The sequence below is a fragment of the Erpetoichthys calabaricus genome, chromosome 10, assembly GCF_900747795.2.
Source record: "Erpetoichthys calabaricus chromosome 10, fErpCal1.3, whole genome shotgun sequence".
Classification (NCBI taxonomy): Eukaryota; Metazoa; Chordata; class Cladistia; order Polypteriformes; family Polypteridae; genus Erpetoichthys; species Erpetoichthys calabaricus.
In genome coordinates, this window is record NC_041403.2 from 37,849,679 (window position 1) to 37,874,567 (window position 24,889).

Below are 24,889 nucleotides of genomic sequence, written 5' to 3' on the forward strand. Positions count from 1 at the left end.
TGGTTTGTGCTCTGAAATGAACTGTCAACTGTGGGACCTTATAGAGACAGGTGTGTGCCTTTCCAAATCATGTCCACTCTAACTGAATTTACCACAGGTGGACTCCAATTAAGCTGCAGAAACATCTCAAAGATGATCAGGGGAAACAGGATGCACCTGAGCTCAATTTTGAGCTTCATGGCAAAGGCTGTGAATACTTATGTACATGTGCTTTCTCAATTTTTTTATTTTTAACAAATTTGCAAAAACCTCAAGTAATCTTTTTTTCACGTTGTCATTATGGGATGTTGTGTGTAGAATACTGAGGAAAAAAATGAATTTAATCCATTTTGGAATAAGGCTGTAACATAACAAAATGTGTAAAAAGTGATGCGCTGTGAATACTTTCCGGATGCAATGTACATGATGCTGGAGATGCTGGTATCATTTCTATAATTCTTGTGTGTATCAATAAATTGTACTATTCTGTTTCTTATAAGTGTGCTTCAGTTACATCGTTATAAGTCTAACGGCTGGACATCCACCTACTACAACAGAGAAAGGTAAGTTAAATAAAGTAGGAGCCTTATTGAATTACTTAATACATTATTAGTATTGTAGAAGGCAAGATTGATAATTGATTAACCAAGTTAAACCTTTCCTCCTTCTCACATTATAATGACGGTTCCTGGGTGGGCAAGTTAAAATTCACTTTCATCTTCCTGCATAACTCACACAAGGACTATTCATCTTGCCAATCACCCTATCCTATCCATATTTATGGAATGTTGGAATAAAACCAACATGGGCATGTATGCAGACTACACACATGTAACTGGTCCAAGATTTAAATTCAGTTTGCTGGAGCTACACCATACAAAACAAAATGCTTTTTCTATATTTATTAAAACAGAAAATGACAAGCTGGACAAGTACAAAAGAAGCCCGCATAAAGAGGCAAACACAGGTTTTCAGATGTGATAATGAACCAAAAGTCTATCCTGTGTCTTTGAAGGAAATACAGATGGGGTGCCAAGATAACTATAGTGCCAATCCTAATACCTCATGATTAAAATACAATGTGCCCAAATTCTGTGTAGGGCCAGAAGCCCACAGGCAACTAGACTGTTAAATATGGACAAGGTCAGAGTTTTGTGGAAACATCTTTAATGCTGAGATGACTCTAGGACTTTACAGGGCGCTCCCTGGCCAGAGATAATCTAGAGATTAGACACATCTATGTCCCAGAAAATGGTCAAACACAGGCTTCCAACAAAATGTTATTTACCTATAGAACCTGAAACAGCAGTACAAAGTCAAGTTGAATGTCCTAAAATCATGGACTCTCCAAATTCTCAAGACTTCTTCACATGACTAATAGTGGTGGGCATACATTTGCACACAGTGTGCACCCCTCAGTGTTTTTAAAATGTGAGAGCTTCTTATATGAACAAGTAAGCAAGGCTCATCCAGCAGGTAGTGAGGGGAAAACCCTGTGTAATTAGGCCCACGGGGGTTTATTAGGTCATCCATTTAGTCAAACTTTATTTAAGCTATGAAATCACTCCTCCCTTGTGTCTTTGTTAATCAAGGCTTTATTTTAAATTTATCTGGGGCTCATTTGGATAGTTTCTTTGGCATCAAGGTGGCATAAATGAGTGTATGTGTGTTTATATTTAAATTACCTGGTGAAAAAGTGCCACCAGGATGACGCTTCAGGGGACAGTCAGGCAGTGACTTCCCCAAGCACCTTTGTAAATAAACTTCAAAGTGATACCCTACATTTTAACACAAGAGTTTGACATTCTGAAAGAAAGCATGGAGGATTTTTTAAGGATGATAGGAATCAGAAGATAAACTCCACCGGAGAATACAGGTTTCATTCTAGCCACAGAGAACAGGCTATCCATGCTGGGTCCTTCAAAACAAATGGTACAGTACTAGAGGATTGGAAGGAGAATGGAGAAAACAATCCGGTTAAAGAAGGATGAGGGGAAACAGAAGCTGCTGGAGACACCTGTACTTTCAGATTAAGTCAGAGCTTTCACATGCGCAAAGATCAGGTACCAGAAGAGGGGACTAAAGCCTAGAACATCAGGAGATTAGAGGACCAACTCTAAGCCTACAAAAACATTACGGTTTGGCTCAGAATTGACCTCACAATTGGGTTTAAAAGCCATTGTTGGGAGTTGGAGGACAAATTTAGGTGAATGGTGACTGTTGAAGAGTGGTTAAACACAGACAAGCAACATGTCAGACGTAGATTCCTTTAGGGTGAAAGTGAAGTAGCCACCACAAACGTTTAGGAACTGGAAGCATAACTAATGACTAATACCATTTATACTCGTGTATAAGTCAGGTGTTGAAACCTGAAAAATCGCTCAGAAAATCAGACCCCGACTTATATGCCCATTGAAAAATGCAACACTTACATTTTTGGTTTGAATCCTACCTGGCAGGGAGAAAATTCTTTGTTAGTTGTGGTAATTATAACTCAAAGACACATGATATTCTATATGGTGTTCCACAAGGCTCTATCCTGGGTCCACTGCTCTTCTCAATCTACATGCTTCCATTAGGTCAGATTATCTCAGGGCACAACGTGAGCTACCACAGCTATGCTGATGACACACAGCTGTATTTATCAATAGCACCTGATGACCCCAAATCTCTTGATTCGCTAACACAATGTCTAACTTGTATCTCAGAATGGATGAATAGTAACTTTCTCAAATTAAATAAAGAAAAAAACGAAATCTTAGTGATTGGCAATAATGGATACAATGAGGCTATTAGAAATAAACTGGATGCATTAGGATTAAAAGTCAAATCAGAGGTAAAAAGCTTAGGGGTAACCATTGATTGTAATCTGAATTTTAAATCGCATATTAATCAGATCACTAGGACAGCATTTTTTTCACCTAAGAAACATAGCAAAAGTTAGACCTCTTATATCATCGAAAGATGCAGAAAAATTAGTTCATGCGTTTGTTTTCAGTCGGCTAGATTACTGTAACGCACTCCTCTCAGGACTACCCAAAAAAGACATCAATCGTTTGCAACTAGTGCAGAATGCAGCTGCTAGAATACTTACCAGGAAAAGAAAACCCGAACACATTTCTCCAGTTTTGATGTCACTACACTGGTTACCTGTGTCATTCAGAATTGACTTTAAAATTCTGCTTATGGTTTATAAAGCTTTAAATAATCTCGCCCCGGCTTATATATCGGAATGTCTGACACCTTATATTCCAAATCGTAACCTCAGATCCTCAACTGAGTGTCTCCTTAGAATTCCAAGAGCAAAACTTAAAAGAAGTGGTGAGGCGGCCTTCTGCTGTTATGCACCTAAAATCTGGAATAGCCTGCCAGTAGGAATTCGCCAGGCTAATACAGTGGAGCACTTTAAAAAACTACTGAAAACACATTACTTTAACATGGCCTTCTCATAACTTCACTGTAATTTAATCCTGATACTCTGTATATCCAATTCATTATAATATCTATTCATTCAAAATCTGTACTAACCCCTACTCTCTCTTCTGTTTCCTTTTCCGGTGTCCTGTTGGTGGTGGCGTGCGCCACCACCATCTACCCAAAGCACCATGATGTTCCAACAATGATGGATGGATTAAAAGCCAGAAGTCTGTATGACCATCAGCATCAAGTGACTCCGTGAAAAACCCGAACTACAAAGAGGACTATTTCATTTATGTTAGGTAGAATGCCCAAAGGGGACTGGGCGGTCTCGTGGCCTGGAACCCCTACAGATTTAATTTTTTTCTCCAGCCTTCTGGAGTTTTTTTTTTGTTTTTTCTGTCCACCCTGGCCATCGGACCTTACTCCTTTCTATGTTAATTAATGTTGTAATTAATGTATTTTAATTTCTTATTTTGTCTTTTATTTTTCTTCTCTTCATTATGTAAAGCACTTTGAGCTACTTTTTTTATGAAAATGTGCTATATAAATAAATGTTGTTGTTGTTGTTTTTTTTTTTTACATCTTCTTGCATCCTCCAATCTCGCACCAGTTTCTCAGACACATTGAAGTTTGTTGCAGCAGCACAGTTACCAATTTCTTTTGCCACTTCAATGACTTTTAATTTAAAACCAGCTTCATATTCTCTATTCTCGTAGATAAGGGATGCTCTTACAATAAAGGTGTATGAGGGTGTGAGATACAAAAAACACAAAACAGTGCAAACGTCACTTCGGAATAGTTCAGGTATTACTGCGTGGTCACGTAGGCACAATACATAGAAAAAAAAAGGCAATGTGCTTCATGGTTACTCTCTCAGGTGTGCGTTAGCATATCATAATCTCTTGGACCAATAGCGTGAGTTTTCCGCATTCGACTTATACGACCATCATTATAAAATACCAGAAATTATACGGCAAAATGAAGCCCCGACTTATCCACGGGAGAACTTAATCGCAAGTATATACGGTATGTAAAATTTTCTTGTTTATCATTGTAATATTTATGTGTCAACAAAATATTAATACATATAGGTGCAGTTTTGTTTTAAGATATGTCATTGAAACGTATTATTATTATCAGGCATTGTTTAGGCACCTATGTCATAAGGAAAGCACCAGAAAAAAGGACCCCGATTGTTGTTTTTTTGTTTTAGAGTTAATATAGAGCATGGATGCCATGGAAGTAAGAGCTGTGATATATAAAGTTCCCCTGCATATTTTAAAAAAATGTCTCTCCATCATTTCATTTTGCACAATTTGTGAAAGCAAGACAATTGTGATAAGCTGCCCGGACACAGACAGACGGACACCGTATTAAAGTCCACCACAGGTTTATTAAACATTATTTAAAGTCCAATAAAGTGCACAACCCAGTGCTTCTCGCACCAAACTCCCCCAAAGTCCAGGCCTCTTTCTCTCTCTGCCTGCTCTTCAGGCCGCCTCCTCTCTCCTGCCTCGAAACCTTGTCCACTCCTCACCCGACTCCAGTCCTTCTTTGCAGGGAGGCGGCCCCTTTTATAATTACCCGGATGGGCTCCAGGTGATTCCCGACACTCCTAAGACACTCCCCTGTGTGGCGGAAGTGCCGGCTATACTCCCGGAAGCCCTCCGGGTGTTCCCTGTCTTCTTTCCCCCAGCACTTCCTGGTGTGGCGGAAGTGTTAGGGTTCTGTGTCCTTCAGGCATGGGGGCGCCCCCTGGCGGAGACCACGGGCCCCTACAGGGTTGGGCTTCCAAGCCCTGCACCCGTGGCCCTCAAAGGAACCAGGGCGGCCGCCCCCTCATGGTCCAGAGGAGGAATGAGCCCTCCTCCTGTCCTCCTGGGCATCCCGGCTGGGCACCACCCCCAGCCGCGTGCCACACAATCATGGTGCCAGGGAGTTGCAATGCTGGTTGTATATGCAAATAAAAAATTTACTGCATTCTATACACACTAACACCACAACTACTACTACTAGTACTATGATTAGCCCATCAGAAGAAGGGGGAGACAGCCTTTTGACGATCTTTTCCGACTGCCTTGCTACTTCCTTAAAATCTTTCTTGTCTATCCCATTTTTAGTATGTATCTTCTTTAACGGAACACACCACTCTAAATTAGAACACTATTAGCATTTTACCATTTGTTCGGAAAACCTGCGGGCTTTATCTTGTTACTGTAGGTAGAAGAACAGAGATAGAGAGGCGTATATACAGTATGGGGAAAGTAAGTGAGTGCCACAGAGGTTAGCAGTACATCTTGAAATGGATGAAATTCTGGCATGGCTGCTGAGTTGGCACATTCTGCCTGTGTCTACATGTTTTCATTTCCAGGTTTTTGATTTGCCAACTATGTCTCAGGGAGGTATGCAAGGTACAATACAAGTATGTTGGAAATCATAGTAGAAGATTTTTGCATGGGTGTGTGTGGGGGTGCTCTTTCCAGAGGTTATTTCTGCCATGTGTCTGAAAGTCTCCAGCCTCCATGATTCTGAGAGAAATTAAATGGGTTTGCTGATGAATGAGATAAAGAGAGACATGTAGATAGAAACATATACCCATGTCATCTACATATAATATACGGGGAAATAGTTGGGTAGTGGCATGGTTAGAGTTGATTCAAAAACCAAGTGGGCTCCATGATGCTGACCTTAGAGGCAGATTTTCAAAGACAAAAACATACCTGAAACAAGCATTTAATAATTAAAGGTTAAAATGGGCAATAGTTTGGAATCACCCACAAATCCACTATCCATTGTCTTGTTTTTTGCCCATATTCATTTTTTTCTTTTCGTTTTTGCACATGACACTGGTGTTTGGAGTGTTGATATCAATCTTGTTGGCTTCCATTTATGTTTATATCATTTATAACTTTGTTTTCTGTGTATTTTATAATATCTATTGGTCTTTATGCGTAATAAATCTGTATTTGGCAATTTGTAAAATCTATACTTGCATTGTACCTGAGGACTTGTCACAGCAGTGAAGAGTGCTACACAAAAATAAACTAAAGCAGCCAATTGACTACCTGTAAGGCATCTGCTTCTATAAACTACATATCCTTTTGTGCATATGGGCCTTACATTTCTTTTCTGTAGACTATAGAGAACAAACTTTGTATAAAATTGTCAGTTTCTTGGCAGTCTGTCACACAGAACAGCCTTCATTTCTCAAAAGAACAGATTGACTTTTTCTGGAGAAGGCTATTACATTTTGTCTATTTTTTAACCTCGAATTTGAGTATGTTGAATTATCAATTTACTTGCTATATTAAACAGAATAACATTTGTGCTAATGTACTGTAATTATGAGGGAAAAATAAAGAGCAAACGTAGTTTGAAAATTATGTGGTAACTACACAATAAAACACAATTGCGATAACTCATGACTAGTTTGAACACAGACATACCGTATCACTCTGTTGTTACTCTAGCTGAAGCCAAGGTCAAATGAATATGGACGCTCCACTGCGGGATTGCACCATCGTTGAACAACGTTCCGTAGCAAGATTTTTTTGGGCAGAGACAGAGAAACCTGCTGAAATTCACCAAAGGATGTTGGCTTGTGCAGATCAGTAAGCCGTTTGGGTTTCCAACTTGCGCAAACTTTGCTCTACCCCAAGTAATCATGCACTACAGCATATACAGAGCCATAGCTGATATCCAAATGTACACCAACAGCAGTAATCCATTTGACTTCTCTTGTAAGACATGTGCTTGTGTGCGTGATGTTGATGGTTGATCAGCTCGAGCTTTGTCAATTATACTTGATCTTCGCACTTTAAACCTTTCTACCCATTCATAAACTTTTCATTATTTTCACTTCTGTTCTGAGCTAACATCTTTTGGTGAATTTCAACAGGTTTCTTTGTGTTTGCCTGAAGAAATCTTGCTACTACTGTTTAACAATGGTGCAATCTCTCAGCGGAAAGTCCATGTTCATTTGAACTTGAACTTCAACTAGAATAAGGGCTGATTTCATACTTAATGCTCAGAACACTTACTCGCATGCATCATGGCTGCCACGCATTCTTTTGGTGCGTTGTCAGAAATTAACGTGACGCATGTGTGAGTTGCAGTACCAGTAAAAATATGGGATAACAGGATAAATCTGCATGCTTTGATGTTTGATGAATGGTTCGATGAGGTGAAGCTATTCATCAAACTTAAATGCTGACATTTGAATGTGTTCATGGTGCTTTTCTTCATCCAGTATCGCTCGCATAGGCAATACAAGTGTTGCATATTCCCCATTGTAATGATGCAATACATTTAAAGGTCTCACATGCTATATTGACACTCTGTGTCCTTCGCAACAGCACCAGAATGCAAAGAATTTTTATCTTTAACGTCTTTCTTCCCTCAACTCACAACACAGTGAGATTGGACGTTGTTTTTAAACTGTGATGATTTCTCGCACTACCACCTGGTGGAATCCTCCAGATTTGCTGAAAGTACGCGCGAAAGTATAGTCAGTACACTGCTTAGGTAGCAGCAGCATCCTCAAGCTCATGCATTGTGTAGTGTTATGAATATCCCTGGCCAAATGGCACAGCACTGTTCTGTTCTCATTCAAACTACCCATAAACCATCACGAACATGTTGTATTGCATCAGCTTTTATCTGTTGTGGTTACCGCACAATTTTCAAATTGCCTTTACTTTTTGATTTACATTTCACACAAACATTTCTCTAGTAACCATTTAACACTTAAACATAATCAATTAGGGATGAGCTATAACCGTTTATCATTAGAGCACTTGAGTAACAGTGGCTGCAAATGAGGCTTTGTAGTCATACTCTATGTCAATAATAAATGATAAATTATCCATCTTAAGCAGTAATATCCATTTGTAATATTAGTAATTTCTATAAAAAACATGAAAATCTATGGAATTTTTTTGATGTAAGAGGAGGAACAAATATAATATATTATTTCCTAATGAACTTGATCCAATTCAGAGTTATGGGACAAACTCCTATCAAATATGGAATCCAATTTGGAGTTAACTATTAACTTAACACACATAGCTGTAGGATGCAAGAATTTTTGAAAACTGGAGAACTAAAAAAAAGTTATGTACACATGGGGAGAAGGTGCAAACTGTTCACTGTCACCGAAAGCAGAGCCCTAGAGCCATGAATTCATCACGGAGGCCATATAGTAACTCAGTGGCTTTGACAGCAGCTCTCACTCCTACTGTTTTTATTGTAGTTATGATTTGTTGCCGCTCAATGCATCACCTTTTCTAAGGTGCCTGTTCAGTTCCTCCTTGAGGAAGAGTGTGGCTCACATTTTCTGATTGTTTTACCATGTAATTTTGTAAAATAGTCCTGTATTTTCATGAAAGGCACATGTGTGAATCCTGCTCAGGGCACTCTCTGTGGAGTTTGCATGTTATCACTGTGCCTTGAATTACTGTAGTACTGGATTAGTAAATTAAAATAATAATGGGTGGTGGAAGTACAGCACTTGGCACCACAGCTCCTAAGGTTGCATTTTCAGCCTGGCCACTGTCTCGATGGAGTTTGCTCATTTTTTTCTTGAATCATCTCCCGATACACAAGCTTCTTCCATTATCCCAGTCATTTGATGCTCAAGCTGACTGGGATCTCTAAATTGGCTCTGTCACACAAGTATGTGCTCTGCCAAAGTCTGCTATTCAGTTTAAGGCTAATTCTTTCCTTGCTCCTATGATAAACTATAGCACCCCATGAGCATTAATTACATTATGGATACAGATACTTTAAAATGTTTTTCAAAGTTTGGACAAGTTTCATTTGATTTTATGACAAGCAGGTGCATGCAGAATTCATTAAAATGCTTCCAGAGAGGAGCTAAATGCCTTTTATAGATGCTGAAAAGGTATGAAATTTAACTAGATAAGCATAAAGGAGCTTTAACTGAAGTGTGATATTCACTCTGTAGGATCCCACCATCTAATCTGATAAAACTGCATGGGCTCTACCACCTCTAGGTTCTCTTAACCACACCCTCTGCCACACCTCATGCTTCATAATGGGAATTACTCCACAGTGACCTGAAGCCCATCGTACTAACGGCTTCATTTGTATGCAGGTTCCTCTCGACATCCAATAATTTCTTAAGCATTGGTCTGAAGAACTATCATATTCATGACCTCTCAAATGTATTGTTTGCCTACCCTTTCCTTCTTAAATTTGCCTGTTTTGTGATGTTTTACTTTCTGACTTTGCTGTTGCTTGTTGTTGGCATGTTTTTGAAAAGCTGGTGACTGATCGTGTTCTTCTTCCATCCACACTCCTTGTTAACAACACTTTCTGTAGGCCTTGCAGGGAGCTTATCTCCCTGCCTAATGACCCTTTCAGACTCATCATGAGGGTCAGTATAGTCATACCATCTAAGTATCATAACTAAACTGATGAAAGCTTAAAGAAGGTTGTCATTTTTTGAATGAAATGGTAGAGGCTGATATATTCGCAAATGCTCAGCAAGTAGTGATGAATGAAACAGGCAAATCTTAATTCCCATACAGTTCCATGAGATTGACAATAGCAGGTGATTTTGCAATTGTGAAATATGAAACTCACTAAAAACAGTTTTTGGTGGGTTTTAAATATTGTTTGATTTGCAAAACAAGACATGTTGGTTGCTAATGCCTTGTTAACCCGTTAGTGTTTTTTTCTGCAGCAGTGTAATGAAGATAATCCTCAGCACTCACTGGTAAAACATATTCTATTTATTCCTCTCCTTCACATCACTGAAGAGGAATGAATTGAATTTGTTTTTAAATGTGACAAGTTGCATATTTTCTGCATGAAGACAAACCAAAATGCACCATCATGCACAGTGCTGTGTATTATCCACAGACTGACTACCTGGAAAGCTGCTCACCCCAACCTCAACAACCTTGATGTTTCTTGACTTGAACTGAAAATGAGTCCGGGGAGTTGTTCATTTCTTTTTTTTTTTTTTTTTAAAATAGGGATCTTTATTTAAATATTAAATAGCAGGCAGGTGCATGCAGAATTCATTCATTAAAAGACCGGAGCTAAATTCCTTGATTCTTGTCTAAATAGCACAATTTTTGCGGGAAGTGAAATGCCATATGTTTCACAAATGTTTTTGCATGAATCATTTCACTCATCACTGTTGGTATGCTCATAGTTGGTTTTCCTTACAATTATTTAAATAAGCATCTCTTAATATCAAAACCAAAAAGGAGAAACCTAACTTTAGATCAAAAACATATTCTAAATCATAATTACTTGGGTAGTTTTTTTTCTGGCACAGAAGTCTTTGCAAATGTAGATGTTCAACCATCTCTGGGGCAAGCAAGGTTCAGAAAAGGAAACCCTGTGAGTCTTCCAATTAAACCAAATTTGGTGCCCATGACATCACACACTTGAAATGCTTCTGAATGACATCATCTGTGAGTGACGGTTGATCTAATATAAATATGTATTGCATTTAATTTTTGTTGTTAAGGAGCAAACCGTAGACTGTTGACACAAGAAGGAGCTCAACAAACATCACATGTTATTAGTAACAGGTTCAAGCATAAGGGAAAAATGTCCAGCCGTGACATAAAGAAGTAAATTAAATTACTAATAATTGACTTACCTTCCTTGTATCTTTATATCAGAAATAGCATAGAAATATCTTGACAAATTATTTTCATCCACCATTGTGGCTCCCGTGGCTGGCCTTAGCAGTCTCATTCTGAGATCAGTTACAGTGAAAAAGTCTCTAAGGTTCTTAGTTGTGTCCAGCTGCCCATAAAGAGAGGCCATATTGTGCAGCCGTGGTCCTGCAAAAAGGGCAAACCTGTCTTTGATTTCAAAACGAACAGTTTTATCATATTTCCACACATATCCTCTTGAATATTCCTCTGTACAGATAATGTCCAGCAGCGTGTGTTGAGTAAGATCGTAAACAGTTTTGGGCTCCATCGTGAAAGCATCTAAGCAGTCTGTAGCATAAAACTGATAAGGCTGCCATGTTCGCCCATAGTCAAGAGACTTCTCAAGGATCATCTGCTCTGGGCGGCCAGATTCAAATGTCAGTACTATGTCGTCGGTCAGCTCAATGGTTTTGTTCCATGACAGTGTGATGTTTACCAGCAGGGGCTTGGGGTATCTTTTCCAAGAGTATGACTGCCAGAATGTCGTTGGATTTCGTCCTTCAAAATCAAACATCAGCTCCGGTGGGTGTGCCAGTTCCGGTGTGCTGGCGTCACATTCGTTATTGCACATGTAAGGATTTTCCTAAAAGGCATAAAACAGAAAAAAAACAAGACTGTTATCAGTAATACTATGTGAGCAATCATATTAGAGGAGAGAGACCGATTAAAGACAACACCCAACAATCTGACAATATTGACTTTTGACTGTCAGATTTATAATCTCTATTTTCAAAGAAATATTGATTTTCATTTCTGCAAGAAGACCGTTTAAAGTGATCCCTATGTGACTGTGGATGTCTGTTGAAGATATTGTTTAAGTGAAATTGTGCCCATGCTGAGTATGTGAGGCATGCGGTGGTAAATTGATTCTTTGTCGTGAGAATTGAATTAATGTTATATTTTGTATAGATTAGCCATTCTTTGGAATGCAATGACAGCACACAAACGCAACCATAAACAAATGGTTTGATTCCTGCCAACTTAGCAAAGACATATATCATTGCCTGCTGATTTGCTTTAATTATACTGTAACCGCACATCTGAATTTGCAATTTAAATGCAATTACTGTGCAAATGACTACTTTTAACCAAAGCCACATAAAAGGGGCATAAAAAAAACGTCAGTTTGTTTAGCCAATATGCAAGAAAGGGTGACAGGAATGCATCATCTGTGCAGCTTATTGTGTAAAATATGCAGGCAAAAGAAAGAAGACTTGTGATTGAAGAAAAAAAATTGAAACTTTAGCCTTTTCTTAAAAGCCTCAAGGCAGGACTTGGTATGCATGATGTATTGTTCTGCTTAACTGTAACAATTTCACATGCTCAGTTTGAATTCCTGCAAGATGGAAATACAAATCAATCTATCTATCCATCTATCTATCTATCTATCTATCTATCTATCTATCTATCTATCTATCTATCTATCTATCTATCTATCTATCTATCTATCTATCTATCTATCTATCTATCTATCTATCTATCTATCTATCTATCTATCTATCTATCTATCTATCTATCTATCTATCTATCTATCTAGTTAGTGCCCTTCCTGTCTATCTCTACATTCATAACTAATTTAAACAGCATTTAAAAAAACGTACATGATCGTGCCGATCACATATTCAGCCATCCATTTGCTATCTTAACCAAATTCCATTACAGGTTTGAGGGCAGTTGCAGCCTTTCTTGCCAGCATTAGACATAATGCATTGCCATTGCTGAGACAATGCTTGTGGGTCTTGCCTCTCTTTGTTTCCCATTCTTTGCCATAGAGAACACGAAGGGTCTATGGCTTCACCTGAATTTTATAAAAACAATGTCGCTCAGGTTTGGGGTTGTGGGTGCGTATCTTTTGAAAGCTGTGCAGCTGAGGGGTGTTCAGTGGGGAAATTGGCTGATTGCTCGTTCGCATGCAAGTGGAATCGGCCCAGCCATTCCTCATTGACATTTTGCTGATGGTTAAGGGAAGCACCAACACCCACAAAGCATATAAAGAATCTGAATAGGACAATCAAATGAAGAAAGAAAAGAAAGGGAGATAATCAAGGAAGAAAGTTATGAGTGATCAATGAGAAAATGTGGGAGATTGTGCCATTGTGGTGGTCAGGAGGCAAAACAGTTGGATGGCCCCAAATAAAGCAAGGGGAACAGTACTCTGGGACAGGCCATTCCTGTTGAGCATCTGAAGGAGCAGGAGCAGCCGACGGCTTTGAGGTTTCATCTCATGGACGTCGAAGAATGGTGGTGGGATGACAGAGCTGGGCTTTGGGCATCCTAGCAAGTTACCGGATGAGGTGGCTTGGACAAACCTGACGATTGATGGCTGTGTATGCCAGCATCTCAGCTCTCCTGAGAGTGGATCAGCAGAGTAGATGGAAAAAAAGGAAGTGCTGGGCTGAAAGAGGGAGAGAGAACACCTGTTTTTAACTCTGTGTTTTTAATTTTGGTTTTAACATGTTCTTTTGGATCTATTTATTCATTGATTTTAACTCCCACAAGAGCAATTGTTTTTATGGATTATGTATTTATTGAATTCTACCACACTTTTAAACATGATTAGATTTTTTTGATTGTTTGGAATAAACTGTAGTAAACACTTTGGACCAGTCCTGTGGTTTGTGTCCTCATTGTCCCAGTCCATCCTCGGCAATGACTATCGATGTCCCAGCAAGTAAGTTATGCAAAGGCTGAGTGCACCAGGGGTGTCACAATCTCATACAGAGAGTATGTCCATAAATCTGGGGTCTCTAAGTCAGTAAAACAGCAGCTCAACCTGTTGAGCCTCCCAAGTGAGTAAACAGGCTTTTGACTTTCTAACTGCAACTGGGATGATATCATATCACACAGCAGAAGGTTCTTTCTCTCAGCCACGCTGCCTTTTCCCTTCTGGCATGAACCAACCTTTTAAAGAATAAGATTAATTTTCTGATGTCACAGCTTTTTATGGACCAGTGCATCTTTTTTAATATATTTCATTAGTAGCCCTAATGTTAATGTCAATATTTGTGGTTACTTTTAGATGTCCTCCCCCAAACCTATTCTAAACTTAACCCCTTGTGACAGCGCTCTAATGTTAAGAATTATTAAACTTTATGCCTAATCTTAAGACTCTCACTAGTAGCCTTAATGTTAATGTTAATCTTTGGGTCAAATGTATTAGATGCTTATTTTCTAATTTTTTCTTTATCCTAATTTTAGTATTATAACCCTGATGTAAAAAATTATTTTAGTCCCTGATGCCTTTGTGTTAGGGGCCTATCATATATTGACCTACTTTCTTGACTATTAAATATTTATTTTTTAAGGAAATATCTTTTGAACGATAAATACTCTTTTTGAATTGAGTCCTTGTTTATAAAATTGTATTAGAATTACTTTAAGAATAAAATTCATATTTATAAGACTTTGAGGTCAAGTTTGAAGTGGTGTATTTAAATATGGTTTACACAACTTTTTGCAACAGACCTTAATATCTATTTTTTGAATATGATTTATTAAAAATGAGTTATCAGTTTAATGTATGGATAGATTAAAATTGGGAGTATTTATAATTGGGGTGGTAATACAGTAAGTGTATGGGTGTATATGCAGTTTAATTAAAAATATTTTTTACAGGATGTGTGCCAGTGCCACGGTCCATTGGACTTTCTTCCTTCTCTACCCTAACCTAACCTTAACCCTGATATTGTCCTTAATTTTTAACTAACATTAAAATTATAATTGTCATTTAACTTAAAATACTGAATAATGACAAAGCAACACTTCTGTACTAATAGTATAAGACAACAGGGAGCCCTATCTTTCAAGCCTTTCTTTTCTGCTTTAGATTTATTCAATCTTGCAATGCTTCCACTTTGAAATGCCCTCTCTTAAAACATTTGTACTTGTTTGCCACAAATCATTACACCACAATGTACTACAATCTCTGGGGCTTGATCCACACATCTGTTGTCCTATTAGCTCCAGGATAGGCAAGTGTTTCGGGAAAGACTTTTCACAATAGACTAGCTCCAATTTATCACGACAAGATAATCGGCTATTTGATTAGGTAGGAGATGTCAGTGCCTTTGCTTGGAATGCCACCTTGGTGATTGGAGTCCTAAGGTGTGATTTGAAAGCAGACAGGGAAGTGAAAAAATGGGAGAAAAATGCAATGGTTTTTGTCCTGTCCTCTGAATCAAGGGGAACGTGTGACTTCTTTATTAGCAACTGCTTTTCTTTTTGTGTGTGTGCTTTTATTGCATAAAGGGTATGTCGAAGGATCTACAGGACTGGTAACTATATGACCTGAAATGTTAATCGATCATCCATCCACCAGTTATCAAATCCACTTAATCCAATTCATGGCCTTTGGATGTTAACTAATTAATCAATTTTATTGTACATAGCCCCTGCTGCAAAAGACATCATTATCTTCATGAGCTTTAAAAGGCACAAAAGAATGCAATCCATAGCAACAAAGTTAAAATGAAAATATTGCTTATAGTGCCAACATTAAAATATAATGACTTAACAAGAATGTGCATCCTTACACAGCACAGCATTTGCAAAGTATTTTAATCCACATTACAGTTATGAGTAACATTGGGTGCCCAAGACCATATTGGGCAGCAGTCAATAATAAGACCCACTCATGCATATCAATGCATATAATGTGTATCAATAAGGATGCCAGAGGAAACCTCAGACAGAAAGGTGAGAACATGAAGACTCCATACAGACTACAATCAGGCAAAGGATACAAACCCAGGATGTTGAATCTATGAGGCAGCAACACCAGCCACTGCCCACTGTGCTACCTCAACGTGTACCCTGCTAATATCCAAGCAATAACAATAGTAATAACTAATCACCCATTTTTTTAATTCCAATGGATTTTGTTGTTATCATATTATATTATTAAAAGAAAGTTTTTCAACCTTAGATAGAATGCAAGTTCTTGTCTTGTATTATTTTCAGAACTGTTTTAACCTGAAAATTTTCATGATGGTTCCATTTTAGCCATACTCTACATACTTCTCAGACCAAAACAACACTCTCTGGGGCCATGTGGGGAATCCCTTGGGGCTCTAATTTCAATTTATATTCTAAATATTCTCCTAGTGTAATCTTCTGAGGTGGGTTGTTGGTTAAAGTTATTACCTTGCAGACCCTGTATCCTTGCTTCAAATCCCATGTCTCATCATTGCATATGTGGAGTTTGCATGTCTACATAGGCTTTCTCCAAATCCAAAAGAGATGCAGGTTAGGTTACTTGGTGATTCCTGGCCTTGTGTAAATGCCTGCGTGACAATGGACTGGTGTTCTGTCAAGGACAGCGTCCAGGAATAGGCTTGGGTTTCCTGAATCACTGAAATGGATTAAATGGGTTTGAGAATGTCTTGTTACGTAATACTGTTTTCAGATGACATGCCCAAGTACAAGAAAAAATGTACAAAGATAGGAGTAAAGTAAAAAAAAAATCATGAAAATATCCATCCATTTTTTCACAACATCACTCATTATTAGAGGTCAAGGGAATATGGAATCCATCTCACCAGTTTTGGGTGCAAGATGTTAGTGACATAGCAGAACAAGCTTAAATACCCACCAGGAGTGGCTCTAAGATAGATAGATAGATAGATAGATAGATAGATAGATAGATAGATAGATAGATAGATAGATAGATAGATAGATAGATAGATAGATAGATAGATAGATAGATATTAGCCAACCACATTGCCTAATACTGGGTAGGTCCCCCACTTGCCGCCAAAACAACTGACCCATCAAGGCATGGATTCCATAAGACCTCGGAAGGTGTTCTCTGGTATTTGGAGGTAAGACGTTGGTAGCAGATCCTCCAAGTCCAGTGAGTTGCATGTGATCCCTCCACTGATCAGACTTGTTTTTTTGAGCACATTCCACAGATACTCGATCGGATTCATATCTGAGGATTTTGGAGGCCAAGTCAACACCTTGAACTCTTTATGATGTTCATCAAACAATTCCTGAACAATTTCTGCAGTGTGGCCAAGTGCATTATTCTGCTGAAAAGAGGTCATCAATGCCATCAGGAAATACTTTTGCCTTGAAGGGGTGTAAGTGGTTTGTAACAATCTTTACATATGTGATATGTGTCAAGGTTACATCCACATGAAAGCTATTACTCCTGGTTTCACAGCAGAACATTGCCCAGAGTATCACGCTACCATTGCTGACTTTCCTTCTTGCCATAGTGCACCTTGTTTCCATCTCTTCTCCAGGTTAACAATGTATATTCACCCGGCCGGCCATATGATTTAACAGAAAACGTGATTCATCAGATCAGGTCACCATCCTCCAATGCCCCATGGTTCTGTTCTGATGTTCACATGCTCATTGTAGACACTTTGGGTGGTGGACAGGCTTCAAGCACAGGCACTCTGACTAATCCGCAACTATGTAGCCCTATATGCAGCAAGCTACAGTGCACTGTGTGTTCTGACACCTATCTCTTGTTGCCAACATTACGTTTTTTCAGCAATTTGTGCTACATTAGCTCTTCTAGTGTGATGCAAGGATAGGGGGAGACAACCTATCAGGACTATATTCCTCCCTGACATGCTAGGAGGCAGCATCCCTGGATGAGGCTAACTGTACGGACACCCACAAGGCATGCTGGGAATTGTAGTCCTATGAGGCAGTCTTGTTGGGTTCTATAGGTGCCGCCGGGGGTGCTGCAGGGATCCATGATCCCTACTTTGACTCAGATGTACTTGCAATGGGCTATGCCCTAATACCAGAAGTACTCCTGGATCCAAGATTAAAGAAGCCGCTTGACCTCATCCAGGCAAGATGTAGCATGGAAGAAGGACAAAGCTCACCTGGGGGAGTGGAGTGAGAGAGAAATGGAGAAGAAGAGAAGATGTCAAAGCCTTTCTGTAAGGTATTAATACAAATAAACCTTTCTGTTGTACTGGGACTTGTGTCTGTGAAGTTATGTCTGGGGTTTAGGGTGCTCTAACTCCCCCTAGTGGTCACAGTATATATACCACACTGCTTGGTTTATTTCATGTGTGTATGGCTCTTTGCATGAAGAAAAACTTTCTAACATCTTCACGAAATCTGCCCTTTACACGTTTCTAACCATGTCCCTGTGCTCTTCTTACCCGTTGTGGTGGCCCTGGTTTTACACAGGGACCTTCCAGGTTCAATTTATTATTCCTTTTGTAAGGCCATGAGTACCGAGTACTTAGTTTAATATAATAACAATAACATGGTAAATTATACAACATTTACATACTGTATACAAATGCACAAAATTCTCTACACTACACTTGTGGCAGAGCAAACATTAGATCGTAAGCCACCCTTTTAGTAAGCACATTGAGACAAAGTATTCCACGTAAGTAATAACTGTAATCATCTTTTCATCCTCTACCAGGGGGCTGCCCTCTGGATGCTTAGGCACAGAGTTACAGCCCGGATTATCCAAACTAGAAAGCCAAAACCACTTAAATGGGATCACACCTGCAAATAACGATTGTTACATTTCAGCTCACAACCTTGACTGGAAAGTTGTTTGTTCCTTAGCACATCCATTCAGATTCTACCTACATTTATTGAAGAAATCAGAGTCTACCACAACTGTCCAAGGTAAACCAGATGTAGAAGAGATAACAGTGTGCACCAGTTAATCATAAGTGGAACTTTACTGGGATAAAACCATCATGTTCAAGACCCAAAATGTTCTTGACCCATAGCAAGAACTTCCTTCTGTGGGGGGGATAAAACACTGAAATGGGCTAAAAAGGAATTGACTCAAGAGTGACTACTTAAGTAAGTGATACTTAAGATACAGTATTGAATAATTACCAGTGAAATGCACAAACCCTTTTATCAGATAAGGATATGTTTCCATTGATTTCTTCAGGCAAGCACAGATTTATGCAACATAATGCCATGAAGCCTACAGGATTTATACAAAGGGCAGAACCTTTTATTAGAGCCTACTGTAACACTGATTTAACAGCAAAACACTCCTCTATGAAGATCAATACCCTAACCCACCCGTGCAAACCAGAGCTTTCAGAAAAGTAAAGCAAATGGCCATTGAAAATCAATGGGAATGTTCTATTTTATTTAACGGCACTGAGTGCTCTATTAGCAGATTAATGGTTTGGCGCACATTAGAATAATTGACATCGCTAGTGTTGTAGCCCAGACCTGTAATTATAGAAGCTGTTTCGATTAATCCTAATTTGATCCACAAAGACAAGGAATAAGATGAAGCCATGTATTTTACAGATGGCAAAGCTGTTTAAGCAGAAAGGTCACATTAAATTGCAACTAATGATGTCTTTTCCCAAAAACATCTGAGGTTAATCCAATGTTGTATGTCATTGATGAAGTGAGAAATAGAAGGGGTTTGAGTTGAAATTCCTCAGAAAGCCACTGAGCCGCGATAATCCCCGATTGTTGGCCCCATTATTACTCGTTCTAGACAATTTCACTGGTTATGTGTAAAACACGCCTTACAGAAATGATGCGGCCCATTCCCTTTAATGTGCAAGCAATTCTTTTTTTTTTTTTTTGAAGAGTGTGAGAGTCTCTGGGTGATTTCCTGAAAGTTGGAATGACAGACAAGATTTTTCTACTACAGCTTTCATTGATGAACATTTACTTAACTGTTAGTGCAAGAAATAAACCCTGAATGTGAACAGCATGGTGATGTCCACTGGTTAACATTACCAAAGATCTTATTTTCAGATCCCAGGCCTGAGGCCTGCTTGTGTAGAGACTGCATATTCTGCCTGTGTCTGTCTTTTTTTCCAGCTTTTTTTGGCTTTTTTTTCCAGGTTCTTCAGGTCATACATGTTAGGGTAATTGGTGACTCTAAATTTTCCCCAGTGTGAGTGTATATGCATGCATTTGTGTTATATAAGACAAAGGGTTCCCAAACTTGTTGTACCATCTGGTCAGCCCCGACCCCCATTAACAAGATTTTAATTCTGCAAAACTAGGCCTTATCTTGGATCTCAGTTACTGCTAACAGCAGTCCTACAGCCTTATTGTGCACAAGAAGAGACTGTTTATTCAAAGCAAATCCTTAACTACAGCAGACCATGAGTGATGAATACATGATCAAATACCCTGAGTAGACACTAGGGGGTGCACCAGACACAGACACCAGTGCTGTAAAAGAAAAGGGTTTTATTCAGTGGGAAACATTTTCCACCCGTTTCCCACTAGCACCAAGTACAGTACAGCCCAAGAATGCAGCACCCAGCACTTCTTCTCTCTCTCTTTCTTTCCATTCTTCCTTCTCCCTCAACTCCTCCACTGACAGTCTTCATCCCTCTACTTCACATCACTGGCTCATCTCTACGAGGTAGCTGGCTCCTTTTTAACCTGCACCCGGGAGCATTCTAGGCAGCTCATTACGGAGGTCTGGAATTACTCCAAGGTGTGGCAGAAGCCCAAAGTAGGGCTCTGCAGCTCCCAAAACCCCCACAGGCGGCATCCACGGAACCCAACAGGGCTGTGCTGACCAATAGTAATTTCCATGCAGCCCTGTGGGAATCCGAGGTCCCATTGCAACCCTATCCTTCCTTTAAGGAGGCGTCCTGGCTGGGTAAAGATGCTAGCCATCCCTTACACATGTGATAACTCCAAGCTGGGGTACTTCTCCTTTTTTCCTTGGTGTACCACCTCCAGGAATTGAAATGTTTTGAAATACCTTCATTGTTTGTTTTTTTTCTTTTTTAATCACTAAAGGTGATACAAACCCTTCCACATTGCATTTTAGAATTTTAACACGCGATCATTGATAGTTTTTTGTTTGGGTCCGTTTTTAATTTTTTTTTCAATAGTACATATATGTGCCAAATGTTTTTGCAATAAATATAGATATGGAATAAAATGCCCTTTCAATACTTTACACTTACATAAAGTATACAGTTACATCTGAATTCGGATCAAAAGCAGAGGAAAAGTAACTCGCAAATTACATACAACTTCCATCCATCCATTCATTTTCTAAATCCTCATAATCCTTAGCAGTGTTGCAGGGAAACTGAAGCTAAACCCAGCAAGCATCGGGTACAAAGAAGGAACAATCGCTGCAAAGTCCTGTCCGTGGTCAAAAAAGAGGAAAATAACTCACAGATTGTTCCAAATCATTGCAAGGACTGAGCCTGCTTCATGGCTGCCCATTTGTACTTCTGTAAATGTATTTTAAGGAAAGGTGAAGGTTAATGAACTTTGGTGACAGCTTTCCACTGTTAAATATTACCATTGTATTAATAACTTTAAAATGAAATGTTAACTACATGCATTTTATTATAGATAATTGCTAACATTTGCCTTTACTCCTCAGTGTATGTTCTGCACTAGTTTGCCAATTTCTAAAACTGTTCTGAAAATGATGATACAGCAAACAAGTTTACCAAAACTAAAAATTTTGAAACATTAATGGACTGGACCTGTAAGAGAGAGAGAGACTTTTGACCAAGTGCTTGTGTTTGGGTGATGAAGACGGTGCTTACCTGTTTAGAATTACACAATAATGGGTGATTACCAAAATCGTATGAGCTGTCCTACGCTGTGGTCAACAGAAAGAGCAAGTGCACTTCACAGCCCATCAAATGCATGAAATAACTGAAGAGAAAGGCTGACTGCATTACAGAGCTGACCCGGGACTCACTACAGGCAGTGTAAGAGGAGACTATCACTGGTGCTCATCATCTTCTCCATGGCATGTCATCCTGGAGTACCCTAAACTGGCTCATTCTACAAAGAGGTGCTACTGGAATTAATCCATTGTCATCAGTGTAAAATGCTTTCAAATCATCATGCCAGTCCTCACTTTAGAGACACTGTCATATAAACAATTAATTTTGTTCTGTTATGTTATTATCTTAATATTGTGTGTATTGTTTTTTAATATTTAAAACTATGCCTCGATGCATGCTCAATAATCCAGGTAAGGAAATTCTAGAAAGTCTCAGAGTGATGTAATGTATCTCCCTGGAAAATAACTATGTCCAGATGAACTGAATCAACTTTCTAGAATACTTAAACTATGTTTTTATGTCCTCTGTTGCTGCTGGAACAAATGAATGTCCCTCACATCTATCTATCTATCTATCTATCTATCTATCTATCTATCTATCTATCTATCTATCTATCTATCTATCTATCTATCTATCTATCTATCTATCTATCTATCTATCTATCTATCTATCTATCTATCTATCTATCTATCTATCTATCTATCTATCTATCTGCACAGAGGACTCTTATAATAGTACCCTAAGGTTTGCTCTAGAGTTCACCGCCTCTGTCTTTTTCTAGAGGCCCCTGTTCATAACCATTTGGATATTCAGAAGAACTAGTGCTTTGGCAGGACAGACTCCTTGAGCAATCACTTTCATTCTTGCCCTTAAATTAGAGCTCATGCTGAATGAAAAGTCACAATGGTTATTCACTAAGGTTTGCATGTAAGGGATTTAAGGGAGATACAGGACACTTTAAACCATTTATTCTCAGAAAATGTTTGCTAGCACACGTACAATCGCAGGTGCTGTACACTAGGTTCTGACCCAATAGATTGATTTTTAAAATCAGCCTCTTGCAAGTTCTAATTGAGTTTTCAATAGCAAGGTGATCTAAGAGAACTGACATCTTGAAGTGAATAAAGATAACTGTTCAGAAAGAAGCATAAATGTGACCAAAGGCTACATTATTGTCTGAACTCAGTTACCCACACTGACATCCCTACGGCATTTAAAAAGACTGAAACTTGGAGGTGCTGTATGGAGGACAGCAGAAACATATTCAGGATAGGCAATGGTTTGATATATGTATTTAATTATTTATATATATTAGGCCTCAACCCAAACCCCAAACCTCAAAAACAATTGCACAATAAACAAGACCCAGGTTTGAAAAGGCTTATTTCTATTCCACAAAAATTCCATTCCAAGATCTTTTATACCACAATACCTTTACAAGCACAAATTTCCTTTCAATTCTTCAATCCTCTCTCGACAAGTCTTGTCCTTCTTCTCTCCTGACTCTCACTCCCCTGGATGAGGCAAAAAGCTCTTTTATAACACAGCGAGTACTTTCAACACATCAGCACTGCAACAGGGAAGCACTTGGTTGGGCAGAACTCCCCCACAATTAGGGGATCCTGCTCTCAGCAACTGCCTCCAGCAGCACCTAAGGACCCCTGAAGGGCTTTGCACCAGAACTGCAACACCCATGCAGCGCTGTGGATGTCCAAACAGGAGCCACACCAGAGAGATGCTGCCACCTAGTGTACTGGGGGAACACATTTTCCTGAGAGACAGTCTCCCTCTGTCCTTCCATTATATGAATAAACTTATCAGGAAAAGAGAATGATGGCAAAACTGGGTGCCATCATGAAAAATCCCCTCTCTTGGAGCAGTTTTAGCCACAGGCTCATTCCACCATGGTGTGCTAAGAAGCACCTATGGGGGACCTTTCTTCCCACTGCTATTAGGAAATTCAATACTTCCACCCGATGCACTCATTAAATTTATTTTTATTTGTTTATTTACTTATTGATTGATTGATTGGCTGTATTCTTTGCTCTGTGGGTGTGTGTCCTTGTTTTTTATGTTCCTGCTGCTGTATGCAACTGAATTTCCCCTTGGGATTAATATAGTTTATCTAATCTAGTCTAGTAACGACCTCCTCGACCAGGAAACATCACTAACCAACCTAGCCTGAATGCCCAACAAATCTTGTTACTGCCAGAAGGGTTCATACTCAGATTGGCCCTCAAGCAAGGGCCTTAATCTGAAAATTGCTCCAGGGGCGCTGTACAATGGCTAACCCTGTGCTCTGACCTCCCAAAGTCATATGTAAAAACAATTTCCCCTCAGGAATTAATAAAGTGTACCAAATACTAAAATATATATATATAAATATTCTTACACAAATATATATATATATATATATATATATATATATATATATATATATATATATATATATATATATATATATGCCAGTTACCATAACTAGAAACAAACCCTGGACCGGGCACCAGTCCATTGCAGACATCTGGTGGGCAAAAGTAGGTTTACAGTTGTGAGTATGCAAGGCCAGCAATTTGAGCACTGACGAGATTGTACCTAAGTGCACTGTTCCATTGTGATTTTCTTTTGAGTTAATAAAGGCATTGTAATAATCATAACCTGCATATCATTTGACATAGGAAAAACTGTAAAAATACTTTTGCCCACCCCTATATAGCTCATAGATTTGATACAGTATCTGCAAAATAATACAAAGAATACGCGCTGACATCTGAGGTTTGATCCCCATAAGGGGATGCAAAAATGCCTACATCTGATGAGCCCCAATAAGGCCAAAACACGAGTCGTGTACTCTTTATATTATTTGGCAGATACTGTATCATATACTGTACCTATGAGTTGCTTCTTGCAACCAAGAAGATGTGGCGGATAATACATATATATATATATATATATATATATATATATATATATATATATATATATATATATATATATAGTGGAACCTCGGTTCACGACCATAATTCGTTCCAAAACTCTGGTCGCAACCCGATTTGGTCGTGAACCGAAGCAATTTCCCCCATAGGATTGTATGTAAATGCAATTAATCCGTTCCAGACCGTACAAATTGTATGTAAATATATTTTTTTTTACGTTTTTAAGCACAAATATAGTTTCATACCATAGAATGCACAGCGTAATAGTAAACTAAATGTAAAAACATTGAATAACACTGAGAAAACCCTGAACAACACAGAA

At 38.8% G+C, this 24,889-nt stretch overlaps 1 protein-coding gene across 8 annotated transcripts in view; it reads right to left on the bottom strand.

Moving 5' to 3' along the window:
• Positions 1–24,889, bottom strand: part of ntng1a (netrin g1a) — a 524,315-nt gene that overhangs the window by 266,568 nt on the left and 232,858 nt on the right. For all 8 annotated transcript variants that reach the window (XM_051933209.1, XM_051933212.1, XM_051933210.1 and 5 more), the window contains exon 3: positions 11,039–11,682. In XM_051933209.1, the coding sequence (XP_051789169.1) occupies positions 11,039–11,682 (644 nt within the window). The remainder of the gene's footprint in view (positions 1–11,038; positions 11,683–24,889) is intronic.